This window comes from Aethalodelphis obliquidens, unplaced genomic scaffold, assembly GCF_003676395.1.
Source record: "Aethalodelphis obliquidens isolate GAN/ISIS:26980383/991018 unplaced genomic scaffold, ASM367639v1 scaffold62, whole genome shotgun sequence".
Classification (NCBI taxonomy): domain Eukaryota; kingdom Metazoa; phylum Chordata; class Mammalia; order Artiodactyla; family Delphinidae; genus Aethalodelphis; species Aethalodelphis obliquidens.
In genome coordinates, this window is record NW_020838006.1 from 5,789,109 (window position 1) to 5,803,588 (window position 14,480).

General features: G+C 36.5%; 1 protein-coding gene across 14 annotated transcripts in view; it reads right to left on the reverse strand.

The window, feature by feature from the left end:
• CLASP2 (cytoplasmic linker associated protein 2) overlaps positions 1 to 14,480 on the reverse strand; it is a 177,246-nt gene that overhangs the window by 129,712 nt on the left and 33,054 nt on the right. The window contains exon 1 of one of the 14 annotated variants that reach the window (XM_027088252.1): positions 7,941 to 8,650. The exons of 12 other annotated variants lie outside the window; for them this stretch is intronic. In XM_027088252.1, coding sequence (XP_026944053.1) covers positions 7,941 to 7,956 — 16 coding nt within the window. In that variant the 5' untranslated portion in view covers positions 7,957 to 8,650. Of the gene's footprint in view, positions 1 to 7,940; positions 8,651 to 14,480 lie in introns of those variants that run through there. One more of the 14 variants, XM_027088250.1, reaches the window with a different exon arrangement.

The following is a 14,480-nucleotide window of genomic DNA, read 5'->3' on the forward strand; positions in this document are numbered from 1 at the left end:
AAAACTCAGTAGGCTCACACTGGTAGTACTCCCAAGCAATAGCAAAAGCAAATGCAAACTTTTCCTGGAAGAAATTCTCTGGCCTCACATTATTTGCACAAATAATTTTCCAAAGATCACTTGGCATGACAGGAAACAAGACACCGTGAGCAAGAATAAACAAAAAGAAATAGACAATAGGAACAGATCCTAGAATTATCAAGGTCCTAGAATTTCAAATTCAAATTTTAGAATTATTAAGCACAGGCTATAAAACACCTGTACTTGGCAGCTTTTACTAGGCAAGCTGAAAATAACTCAGGGATAAGAAAGTTATTTTCAAAGTGACATAGATTTTTTTTTAAAACAACCAAACAGAACTTCTAAAAATAAAAATACAATAACTGAAATTTAAATTCAGTAGGCAGGCATAACAGTAGATTTTAGACACAGCTCAAGGGATCATTAGTGAACCAGGAGATAAATCAGAAAAAAAATCACCCAGGATGCCTATAGTAGGTGCTTCAATATTAATTGAATAAACAAAAACAAAAGATCAAGGGACTTCCCTGGCGGTCCAGCGGTTAAGACTCCAGACTTCCAATGCAGGAGGTGCAGGTTTGATCCCTGGTCAGGGAACTAAGATCCCACATGCCACGTGGCGTGCCCAAAAAAAAAAAAAGGATCAAATACAAAAAGTAACCTATAAATCATGATTATGTTGACACTTCTCTTCTCACTCCAATGTTTCAAAATGACAATACTATGGTTTGGTGCAGAAACTGAAAAGGATGAACATATTAACAAGTACTAGAGGACATAAACTAATAAAGTGAGCAGGCTGCAGTGGTTATGTGTATGACGGAAGAGAAAGAGAGAAAAAGGAGGAGAGGAGTTGATAAGAGTAGGAGAAAGAGATGAAGATGGAGGAGGAGGATAAGACTGGGAAGAAGAGATGATGATGGAAGGAAGAGGCAGAAATAAAGGAGGAGGAGAAGGAAGAGATGGAAATAGAGGATGAAGAAATGGAGTAGGAGAAAGGAGGAAGGGGATAAGAAAAGGGGGGGGGAGGGACAGGCAAAAATTGAGGGGGGGGGGGAAAGAAGCCCAAGTAGTATAAGGCTTTACCTTTTGTTCCCTTCATATAACACTTGGAAACTGCCCTCAGCAAACACTGAGCTATTACAGGCCCACAATCCCATACCTACATACCTGAAAGCCAAAAAGCTCTTAAAGTCCACCTTTACTTGTTTTGTCTTTTTAAATTCATTTGGTGGCAAAATCTGAACTGATTTGAACTCAGTTTATAGCAAAACATGATGTGAACTGACAAGAGACTATTTATTATGTGTATTTTACTCATTGTGAATTTGTATACATTTAACTGCAAAAATATTAATATGTTTGATTACAAGGTATAGCCTCAGACCCAGCTGGAGTTGTTATACAACGTATGGTGTATGGCCATATTAGTTTTCTAAAATCTGACATATTCTGAATTCCAAAACACAACTGGTCCCCACGGTTTCCGATATAAAATAGTAAATTCATATTACCATAATCAAGTCCCTTCCCTTTTTTCTTTTTCCCTTCAAATGAAAGCCATATATTTAAACATTCCACTTCACTTTTATGGGTACATGTATGTGAAAACCTGAAATTTCTGCTTCTGAATTCACACAAAATATGAAAAACTGCTCCATCTTACATGGCAAACAAAAGAGCAAGCCAAAACTTTATACCATTTCTCAAGAAAAAAAGAATTCATTTGGTATTTTCTTCAGTGAACCAACCAGTTCAGTAAGAACCCATGTCACAGATTTTCATGCAAAAAATATACTCTTTCATATTAAGTAGTTTCTTATACCAAAGTTCCGCTTTTCACTTGAAGCTATATCCTTCCTTATTCTAATTAAAACAATTGAGTAAAAGGGCTTTGGATTTCTAAACTGTTTTATACACTCACATATCCAGCAATGACCATGGTCATAGCTAAATTAGCAACTGAGACTAGGAAACAATCCCTGTAAGCTATTGTACCATACGTGTCTCGGAAAACTCAAAAACATTTTAGTTGTCCACTCTCTACTCTGCTTTTACAATAGGATACTCTCCTTGGTTTTCCTCTGACCTCACAAGTCCCTGTAGCTCAGTATCTTCCTCCTTTACTCAACCACTAAATGTTGAACATCCTCCTTCTCTCTAAACACACTTTCTGAATGGCTTCATCCATTCTCAACAGTTTTAAATATCTTCTATATATGCTGGCAACTCTCAAATGTTTTTTTCTTCAACAAATAAATGGCAAGTGGAGAAAAAAGAGATGAACAGAGGGTTAAGAGATATATCAACTAACTGCAATGGTGAGCCTTGTTTGAATCCTAATTCACTGTCAAAAGATATTTATGAAACAATCAAGGAAATGTGAACACTGAACATTTGATACTATGGGTTAATTTTTTTAGATGTGAAAATGGTACTGTGTCTCTTAAAAAGATGTTTTACTTTATTTTATATATGAGTAGGAGTGCATGTGCGTATGTACACACAAACACATCCCACTCCAGCAGGATAGTAGGGCTCGGGCAGATAGGTAGGGATATAGATGAATAAAGATTGGCTATGTATTGATAATTTCTTGAAGCTGGATAATGGGTGGTAAGGAAGGTCTGTCATAATATATTCTCTATTTCGGGGTATGTTTGAAGTTTTTCCTTAAAAATTTATGGTAATTTGAACACTTGCCCAGAACACTTGAAAGTGTGTTTACTCTCTTGCCCAGAACCCTGCAATGGAACACAAAAAAATGATAAGCAACATCATAAGAGCAAAGAAAATGAAGCAAGGCAGAGAGTATGTGAAATCAGCACCTAAAGATAGCAACAATTTCTTATAAGATGCAAATAAAAAGGATGGAAGGCTTTTGAAGAATACCATAGCAAAGCTGCAACTTAGAATTCTCAGAAGCAGAATCAAACAGCAGAGAGAACTGATCTACCTTGTAGAATGACAGAAGTGACAGTTTCTAAGCCAGCAAGTACAGAGCTGATTAGCAAGGAACAACTGAAAACCTATGGAATGATTTCATCATTAAGCTCTTCCCACCCCCAACTCAGGGAGCTCCGTATTTTACACACAGGTGTGCACGTGCATTCTGTAAAAATGGAACCACCAGAAAAGGAAAGACAGTTTTTAGAACCATTTAAACTTTTGTTTGCCAAAATTAAAATTTAACAGAAGAACTGGATAAGAAAGTCAAGGAAATCTCCCAGAACACAGAATAAAAGAGAAAAGCATAAATGGAAGAGAGAATACAAAACATAAAAGACACAGTGAATCAACCTAGAAGGTTCAATATCTGACGAATAATAATTCTATAAGGAGAGACTAAAACTAATGAAGGGGAGAAACTTATCAAAAAAAAAAAAAAGATTTCCCAGGGCTAAAGAGAATCACAAGCTTTCAGAAGTAAAATAATCAAATAGTAAAAACTAAGAATGTCTTCAATTTAAACTAAAATGAAAAATTTCAGTTAAGTGATTAGAAACTGAAAATCAAAGTGCTTCAAAATAAAATAATCACCAGATTTTAAAAATATAAATTTTATTTATTTAGTTAGTTATTTGGCTGCATTGGGTCTTCATTGCTACGCATGGGGTTTCTTTAGTGCGGCGAGCTGGGGCTACTCTTCGTTGTGGTGCATGGGCTTCTCATCGCGGTGGCTTCTCTTGCTATGGAGCACGGGCTCTAGGCGCATGGGCTTCAGTAGTTGTGGCACGCAGGCTCAGTAGTTGTGGCTCACGGGCTCTAGGGCGCAGGCTCAGGAGTTGTGGCGCACAGGCTTAGTTGCTCTGCGGCATGTAGGATCTTCCCAGACCAGGGATTGAACCCGTGTCCCCTGCATTGGCAGGCAGATTCTTAACCACTGCGCCACCAAGGAAGTCCCTAATCACCAGATTTTAATATTCACATGAAGATACTGTGTTCAACAGCACAGTTAATCTTAAATAGTTAACTATTTTATTTATTAAAAATAAAGTTTATTCCATACAAAGTTTAAGAGAGGCCAAGAAATTTGATAAACTCTCTTAAAATTTCTAGGTAGATATTAACTCACTAGTTAAAAAATATTTGAAGACTTTTACCCTCCTCTTTAAAGGGGTCTTTAAAAATTTAAGACCTTCAATAGTTCAGTGAAGTAAAAAGCTAAACACAATTTAAACAGTTATTTGGTATTAATAAAAGTAAATAACAACATATTTCATGATAACCATGATATCAAACTAAACAATAAACGAGCCTCATAATAAGGCTTATTTAGAACCTTTACAAAATGTAGTCATTTCAGGTAGTTAAAATTTCATGACAGCTACAGCTTGGTTATAACAGCTGTCAAGAACATCTACTATACATCCTACATGTATACAAAGAAAAGATGTAAATCTTTTCTTGAAGATTCAGGTTCATTAGCAACATCATGTTTGAGGATAACTTGCTACTGATGTCCAACACTTTGCACCCAAATGGGTAAATGGGTCTGTATCAAGAAGATTTTCAATCTTAGTTCCCACTACTTATCTGCCTTTATTGCTGCTGAATGCCCATTTTTTTTCTCCTTTGTAATTTACTTTTTCTCCTCATAGACTCTTTTTTTCCCTTACTGCTCCTAGAAGAAAAGCTTGGCCTTTTGGCCAGTAAGTTAAAGGGTTGCTTTCTTTCAGTGACTTAAATTATCCAATCCTAGTGTATCACATAGAATATTCAAGGGTTTCGAAGAATAGAGATCTATTCAACATTAATTTCTTGCTATTGTTCCCTATCCCCCAAACCAGTAGTTATATGTCAGTTTGGAGTGGTCCCAAAAGGCTTACCTATAGAACGCCAAGGTTATGTCATCGCTTGTATGGATTTTTTAAGAGATTCAGCGTTTGGAATGATAGATTGTGTTGAAATGTTTAAAGTTTAGAAACAGTCTATTTGCAACAAAACCTTATTTCTTTCCAGCCACTCTGCAGCATAACAACAAAAGGCCAAATTCCTCTCGTGAGCTTTTGAGGCAGATTTCAGGGCTCAGAGCCACATAATAATCCTACAGGTTTTTAACTCTATCTGGTTTGACTGCCCAGAGCTACTTCACAATCATCTGACTGCCTGGTTTTATATTCTTAGGTGAGGATAAAGACAACTAAACAGAAAGGCACCTGAAAGCCACCCCTGACAACTCTTCAATCGTTAGTCATTACAGTACTTCACAAATCTGAATTTGTCCAGAAATAAAACTGTTAATAAAATCTTTCATATGGCCTTGAAGTTAAGCTTATATATTTAATAGATAACAGATTAATAGCCAGAACATACAGAGCAACTATAAGTAAACACAAAAGTCAAAACCAGAAAGTTGGCTAAAGATGCCAGAAAGCAATCCACAAAAAAGAAAATACAAACAACCAAACGTATGAAGATGATCAACCTTATTAGAAAGAAGAGATGTTTTTTAAAAGGGTGAGATATTTTTCACCCATCTGATAGGCAAATTTTAAAAAGATTAATAATAATGAGAACTCAAAAGAATGCAAGATAGAAGGCACTATTGGTGGGAATGTAAGTGGTAAAGCCTCTTTGGGAGGAAATTAGAGATAGCTAACACAATTTGAAATGAATAAAAACTTTGATCCAGAAATTCAACTTCCAATTATTTAAAAAAATATATATGTGCACACACACATGATTTGTACAAAGATGTTTATTTCAGAATCATTTGGAAAAGTTATATGTGATTAAGCAATCTGAAATTCCACAAAGAAATGGTTATGATATATCCATACTATGGAATACTGTGCAACAGTTCAAACAAATAAAACAGTTACACATGATGGCATAAAGAAAGATCACTATGCGATATTGAGTAGACATAGTAAATGGCAAAAATATGTTAAGAATGATGCCATTTATGTAAACATGGTCAAAAACAAAATAATTCATTTTGATACTTAATATATATGTAAGGCAGAGTAAAAGGTATAAAAAGGCTTGGAGGCGGTTCTGAGAGGATTTTTGCTTTATTTGCATTGTTTGAATTTTTAAAAAGAGAAGATATTTGTGTATTAAAGAATAAGAAACAAAATAGGTTAGGAATAACATAATCCATTTGTTGTATGTGTTCACATGATACTAGTATGATGTATGTGTATTATGTGAGAGAGACTAATATACAGAGAAGTATATATGAAACTGTTAAGAACTGTAAATCCCAAGATAACCTGTTACTACTGTTTAGGTGTTTAATTTTTTAATAAAGATATATTACTTTATCGATAAAAATCCAATAAAAGTATTTCCATTTTAAAGAAGAGAATATGCAAGAAGGTTACCCTCTGAGCTTTATGAGGTTGTTACTTTGATTTTTTAAAAATCAGTGCATTCCTATACAGTCTGAATGTATTCAGTATTACTTGAAAAAAGAAAAATTAAATAAATATACATTGATAGCCATTGAACTTATAATGCTTAAAAAAGAAATAAAATCTGGATACAACCCAAATCAAATGCAATATTTAGAGTTGCTTGTAAATTAAGGTTTAGAAATAACAATCAAACAAACAAACTTGGCAATGCCATTAAGTATATAAGAACTTAATTTGTTAACTTTGATGGCTTTTGCCTTAAAAATTAGAAGTTTATATTGTTATTTATTTCTATAAGGACATATAAAACATTTATGTAAATTCTTGGGATAAACTATAACAATATGCAAAACCAGATTTAGTATCATATTTCCATTAACATGTGTATAAAAGTTTAAATGACTGTTTACCAATATCATCCTTTTGGTAAGTTTGCACCCTATTCCTCATCGTCCCAAGAGGACAAACTCCTTAGAGAGAAGTCATTATACAGTCATAAAGGAGGCTGAAACTGTTAGAGTTAAAACTCCCCAATACAGACCAGTCTTCCTAAAGAACATAGTGAAAAATACACAAAACATTTCTGAAGTAACCTCAAATTCCCCTTCTTACACATCTCTGGTGTTGATGTAATTATAAAGTATACCTCTAAGCATCTTAACAAAATGTTTAATAATGAAAAAAAAAAGCTCAAGTATTAAGTGTTATGAAGCACAATACTGAATGCACATTTGAGGCTCCAGATTTGATTCTGGTTTGCTTTGTGCCTGGATCTGGGACTTATAATCTCAACAAGCCTTAGTTTTCCAATCTGTGAAACGGAAATACCCAAATACTCTGTACGCTTCACAGTTATTTGTACCTTAGGAGTTAATGTACAATAAGTATACTCAAGTGCTTTGGAAAACTATACAGCACTATATATGTTTTTAAAATTATTCTTATCACAATAAAACACTGGCAAAATCAATTTTTGATCAAATTACACCAGTATAGAATTTGTAAAAGACTAAATATTTTCTAGAGAACTATTTACTAGGGACACTGACAAATCACAAGCATATCAATTGAAACAGTGCCCATGGCAAGCCATTTTGCTTCTTTATATACTTTATCACCACAGAATTCTACTTGTTGTCAAATACAACAGGAAAGATATCAAGCTAGCTAACTAAACCTTCCTGCCAAATCTGTCATTCTTCCAAAGGCCATGTTCTCTCTTCAAAGCTTTTATATTATTCCATGTTTCTTCCAACATCCCTTTATATCCACCACCAAAGACAGAGGGTTTGCTTGGGTTGCAGGATAAACTGTCATCTTGTATTTGCCAGATCCCATACAGACATATCAAGTAGAAAAAGATACCAAATGACAAGTACGCACACACGTGCACACATGAACATACGAGTGTGTGTGTGTATATACACACACACACATACACACACAAAGTGTCCTTCGTTCTTTAGGGAGAAATATATTTCTTATACAGCAGATGACTGTCACTTTAAAAGGAAGTGTATAGCACAAGGAAAAAAAAGAAAAATAAATCTTACTCACCATCTCCCATAGCCATTCAGATGGTCCAGGGAGCTCTCTCAAACCAACAGGTCAAACAGCACAGCAAATAAATGCAGCTCGGTGCCTGCGCCACTGGGCTCGGCCTGCAGCCTGCAGACACCCTGCAGACACCCGGAGCTCTGTGTGACCCAGGCCGCTGCAGCTCTGCACCGCAATAGCCAACAGCTGCTACTCCACTTCAAAATAAAAGTCTGGGGTCTTGCTGAAAGCCCTCGTCTATTTAGCAAAGCCTAGCAGAGCTTGATCAAGATTATTCTTTAACTGCACATATGAGGTTAGATATACGTTACGGTGTTTCTCCTTGTGCTGGCTGCCTGAAATTTAATGTCAGAAAAGCTCTGAGAGCCAATAAATGCCATTCCACTGGGGGACTTTTAATGCAATCATCAAAACACAAGGCATGTGTTCAGCAATCATTTTCTGCTTCCCTAAAGATATCCATGTAATCAGTAGCAATCACATGATCTGATGAATTAACTGATTTGTGCCTTTTTAAAAGGTTTTCATCCTTTTGCCGTTACCTTTTAATATTTACAACAGAAGACTGCTAGAAGTGCACAAACAGGAAGAGCTCAGTTTCCATGATTAACTGCTCTCATTATGCAAGAAGCATTTCTGGCTGCCGTAAACAAATCACGTCAAAGGCAGCCCATCAAAGGCTGCTCTGTATGCAGACGGCAGGGCCACACGGAACAAAGCTTGCTTCTGGTGGAGGAGACAGAACCTGGCCAGTGCGCAGCTGCAGGGACACCGAGCACCCTCCATCCAAGCTGCACAACCATCAGCACATTGTCAAGCTCCAAGAAGGCCCTGGAGCTCATGGTCACAAACAGATACATTTTTAAATCAACCTAAGAAAAAGGCTACTTTGCTTTTCACCAAAGGGTATGTTATAAACTAGACTGCAAGTTACCTCATTACCTCTTTTGCCAAATATCAAGGTAATTTCAAAGCCTCATTTCTGTGGTTTAGTTTATTGCCAGCCTCCTAAAACAATGCTTTTCCTAGCAACTGTTTTCAAAGAGAGAAGCTGGGAAATATTTTACAATGATTACATGCCAAGACTGCATTAGGTCCTACACACACTTGACAAATCAGAATTACACATAGTTTTTTCAGTGAAAAAGAAAAAGACTTGCAGTCACAGCCACCAACACGTCTGTGCTTGTATCTCAGTTAGCATAGGAGCCTGTCTAGAAAACACCAGACCCTGCCATAATCACAGGGGGGCCTGAAACTTTCAGTCTTTTCCTTCCTACAGGGCTGGTGTTGCTTTCTTTCAGCCATGATTTGATTAATTTTAAATCCAGTTTCCTTCTAATAGCAGAGCTAATTCCACTGCACTTAAGGATTCTGCCTAACTTACTCTGTAATACAAGAATTAAAGTCAGGCTTGAAAAACCCTCGACAAAAAAAAAAAAAAAATGCCATGCATTTCTCACTATTCCCAAATTAAACGACATGCTCAAATCTCTGATAATAGAATTTACTTTGTGTTCTTGAGTGTGCTGAACTAATGCTCTAGAAAATCAAGTCAAAGAGTTCAATCAAAACTTAAAAGCGTAGATATGGCAATAATGAAAGAAATCAGAGACAAAAGCATGAGATGTAAAGTTATGTATCAAGACATGTATAAGGGGAGAAGAGGCAGAAGGAAGACGAAATAAAGAAACAGACAATTTTTCCAAACAATAAATGTATGTAAGATAGTGTTGGGCCATGTCACTCTCACTTACCACATGCCTCTCCAGCCTAAAACCCTTCCTACTCCCAGAAGTCTACCAAACTTTTCCCAAGGCCTACAAGACCCTCATATAATGGTTCCTGCTTACTTTTCCAATTTTTCTCATACACAGTCTCCCTTCCAACAGAGCCCTAGCCTCACTAGGCTCCAGTCAGCCCTGGCCTTCTTTCCTTTCTTCAAATACACTAAGACCTTTTCCACCTCTCGGCCTTTATAGTCACATATTCTCTGCCCAAAGCATTTTTCCTACCATGTATCCAATGACTAGCTCATTTTCCTTTATCAAGTCTCAATTCAAATATGTCAACTCTGAGAGACGCTTGCCCCACTATTCTATCTAAAGTGGCATCACTGAGTTACTTCACATCTCCATACCCTATTTACTTCACTTAATGACTGTGTAGATGATAACTTTTAACTGCAGTGGCTCTTAAAAAGTTATACCACCTTTACAACAAATCCTCTGGGTTTTTGTTTGTCTGTTTTTGTCTGTATTTAGTAAAATGATTTTTTCATCCCTAAACACCCTCAACGAATATATATTATAAGAAGTGTGATATTTTATTATTATGGTTTCAGGCAAAGACACATTAAAAATTTTTACTTACCATAATAGTTTCTAGTCACAGAATATCAGATGAAACAAATCCGAATAGAATGCCATGTTTGGGTGAACTCACAATAATTTGCTTTGCATATGTACACCAAGTGAGAGAGAAAAGAGGTGGTATCTTTAATAGCTCTTCAATCTGTTGTGTGCATGAACTATTTCCACAAGTTTCCATGATGAGCCTTTATTTTGTCCTAGATGTTTTCCTGGTCTATAACTTTATTTTCAAGGTTTAGTTTGAGTGCACAATAACAATGAGCCAACAGGGACTGAAAATTATGTGGGGAAAAATTGTGCAGAAATAAAAAAGGAGTTGAATAAACCTTCATTACATTATTTTAGGTATAAATCTGCCTTCAGATTGCTAGTTATAAAAATTTGTTTTCAGTGCTCAATTGATGTATTTTTCTACCTGTGAAAATTATTCAAGCATCTTGGGTTGGGATGAAACATAACGATGTTAGTTAGGAAAAATTAAGAAATAACTTTTTCATTTAATGGCTTTTCACTTAGCAGCAAGGATTTTAAGGAATAATTTAAGTTAATTTCATTAAATTCATTAAACAAAGAGTAGTTGTATTTCTTTCATTACCAACTGTAATCACTCTGGATATCCATTTGTTTACTTGTTTATGATCTATCTCTCTCACTAGAATGTAGGCTCCTCGAGGCAAAAACTTTAACTGTCTTCTTCACTGTTGTGACATAATCCGTCTATATTTTAAGAAGACCACTCTCACTTCTGGGAAGAAAATAGATTCCAGGGGTCAAACATAAAACAGAAATCTATTGCAGTGATGCAGGTAAAAGCTAAAGGAGGGCTTCCCTGGTGGCGCAGTGGTTGAGAGCCCACCTGCCGATGCAGGGTACACGGGTTCGTGCCCGGTCCGGGAAGATCCCACATGCCGCGGAGCGGCTGGGCCCGTGGGCCATGGCCGCTGAGCCTGCGCATCCGGAGCCTGTGCTCCGCAACGGGAGAGGCCACAACAGTGAGAGGCCCGCGTACCGCAAAAAAAAGGAAAGAAGAAAAAAAAAAAAGCTAAAGGAGACTTAGAGTAGGGTTTTAGCAGTGGAGATGGAAAAAAATAAGCAAATTTGGCATATATTAGAATTTCAGAGGCAAAAATGACTAGTTAGAATGGGAGATCAATGCTAACTAATTCTAATCAGGAAATTTCCTAGCTTGAGCTGATGGTGGTGCCACTGACTGAAATGGGTAAAATGGGGGAAGAACAGTTTTGAGGGAAAGGAAGAGACAACAGGCTTTAACTTTTGGACCTGTTAAGCCTGAGATGTCTCTAAGACATCCAAATGGAAATGTCATCGAGGCCACAGGCTCCCAGATCTAGAGCACAGAGAGATAAATGAGGGCTAGAACTATATATTTAGGAGTCATCAGCAAATAGTTATCATTCGAAGCTTTTGGTCCGGATTAAATCACTGAAAGAGAATAAAGACAAGGGGAAAAAGAGGCTTGGGCCCTGGGACCTACCAACATGATAAATGGGCTTTCCTCTTCTAGTCTCATCCCTTATTAACAGAGCCATTAAAGTATTTTTCAATGACAGCTTAATACTGTCATAAAAATCATCATGACCAATTTTTACACACCAATAAGTATTATAGACTTTAACGTTCACATTTGACTATACTTGCAATATTCAGATTATAATCTCCAAAGCAGAAAGGTTTCTGAAAATTCTCTCCAAGAGAAATAAATGCCAGATACGAACCCTAAACATCCCTGTTTGTGGAGAGATAATGAAAAGAAAAAGAAATGGGAGCTAAAAGAATAGGAAACAAAAAAATCTTCTATTTTGAAGGTAACAGAAATAACCTCACAAAATACAAGGACAATACTTTCAAAATAAACCATATCCAAATAATAAATATCTTAAATTTATAGTACGCATTATACTTTTCTTCATAGGGCTGTAACTACAGAGTCTGGAATACATAAATGAGTATGTAGTGTAAATGATATGAAAACACACAGTCTTAATTCAAGGAATTTTAACAATTCTCCATCTTCTTGCTGTTTCTGGTTTCTATGGAAATGGACAGTGGTAACGGCTGGAAAAATAAGGACAAGGTACTTAAAACACCTTCTATTTAGAGAAGAGGAGTGAGAAGCAGCTGGCAATCAGGGTGAGGACTGGTAGTGCTGAAGTTAATTTATGCTTCTGTAACTAAGTTTAGATTAAGGTAGACACAATCTTTTTAACACTAAATTCTCTCACTCCATCTGCCTTCCTGCAATACAACAAGGCTTGGTCTTGGTTTATCCAGCAAAAGAGAACCAAATTATATTAGTAACTAGCTTTCTTATTATTTGAATGTAACAACTCATACACCAAATTTTTTCTCCAACATCATGCACATTACTAAGCTAAGCATACTATCTTTAATATGAAACTACTTTCCCAGGTAGAAAAACCACCTATACTATCTTTGGAAATAGAATATATTCTTCACATGTATGGTTAATTAATATTTAAGGATTGAAGGTAAATGCTACCCAATAAGACCAAACACAATTTAGCAACCTTACAAAAAGAAGAGCAACCACAAAATCAAATAAATGCCAGATACCAACTCCAAACCTCCTTGAGTTCCAATTTGATCTCATTCTAATTAAGAAGCCAAAAATTATTACACTGGTGAAGTTCCTATGGCTGTGTCTCTTCACTAGTATGATTACTGATACACTACACATAGGTGTAACAGAGTAATCAACCCTACAATTTCTACTAAAAGCATCTAACTAAAACAACTACTCTGGGATCATAGGCAAAACATTCTCTGACATAAATCGTACCATTGTTTTCTTAGCAGTCTCCCAAGGCAACAGAAATAAAAACAAAAATAAACAAATGGGACCTAATCAAACTTACAAGCTTTGGCACAGCAAAGGAAACCATTAAAAACACACACACACACACACACACACACAGAGAAAAAGACAACATATGGAACGGGAAAAAATAATTGCAAACGATGCAACCAACAAGGGCTTAATTTCCAAAATATACAAACAGTTCATATAACTCAACAAAAACAAAAAAAAACAATCGAAAAATGGGCAGAAGACCTAAACAGATATTTCTCTAAAGAAGACACACAATACAGATGGCCAAGAGGCACATGAAAAGATGCTCAGCATCACTAATTATTAAATAAATGCAAATCAAAACTACAATGAAAAAAAAAAAAAAACTACAATGAGGTACCACCTCACAACAGTCAGAATGGCCATCATTAAAAAGTCTACAATGAAAACAACCTAAATGTTCATTGACAGGTGAATGGATAAAGAAGATGTGGTACATATATACAATGGAATACTACTCAGCCATAAAAAAGAACAAAATAATGCCATTTGCAGCAACATGGATGCAACTATAGATTATCATACTAAGTGAAGTCAGAAAGAGAAAGACAAACACATGATATCACTTATAAATGGAATCTAAAATATGGCACAAATGAACCTATCTATGAAACAGAAACAGACTCACAGACAGAGAGAACAGACTTGTGGTTACAAAGGGAGAGGGGAGGTGGGGAAGGGATGGATTGGGAATTTGGGGTTAGTAGATGAAAACTATTACACATAGAATGAAAACAACAAGGTCCTACTGTATAGCACAGGGAACTATATTCAATATCCTGGGATAAACCATCATGGAAAAGAAAAAAAGAATGTAGAGGACTTCCCTGGTAGTTCAGTGGTTAAGAATCTGCCTGCCAATGCAGGGGACACGGGTTCGAGCCCTGGTCCGGGAAGATCCCACATGCCGCGGAGCAACTAAGCCCGTGCACCACAACTACTGAGCCTGTGCTCTAGAGCCCGCAAGCCACAACTGAGCTCACGTGCCACAACTACTGAAGCCCGCGCGCCTAGAGCCTGTGCTCCGCAACAAGAGAAGCCACCGCAATAAGAAGCCCGTGCACCACAGTGAAGAGCAGCCCCCGCTCAAGGCAATTAGAGAAAGCCCATGCGCAGCAACAAAGACCCAATGCAGCCAAAAAAAAAAAAGTATATATATATATACTGAGTCACTGTGCTATACAGCAAAAATTAACGCAACACTGTAAATCAACTATACTTCGATTAAAAAAATAAATTGGGCTTCCCTGGTGGCGCAGTGGTTGAGAGTCCGCC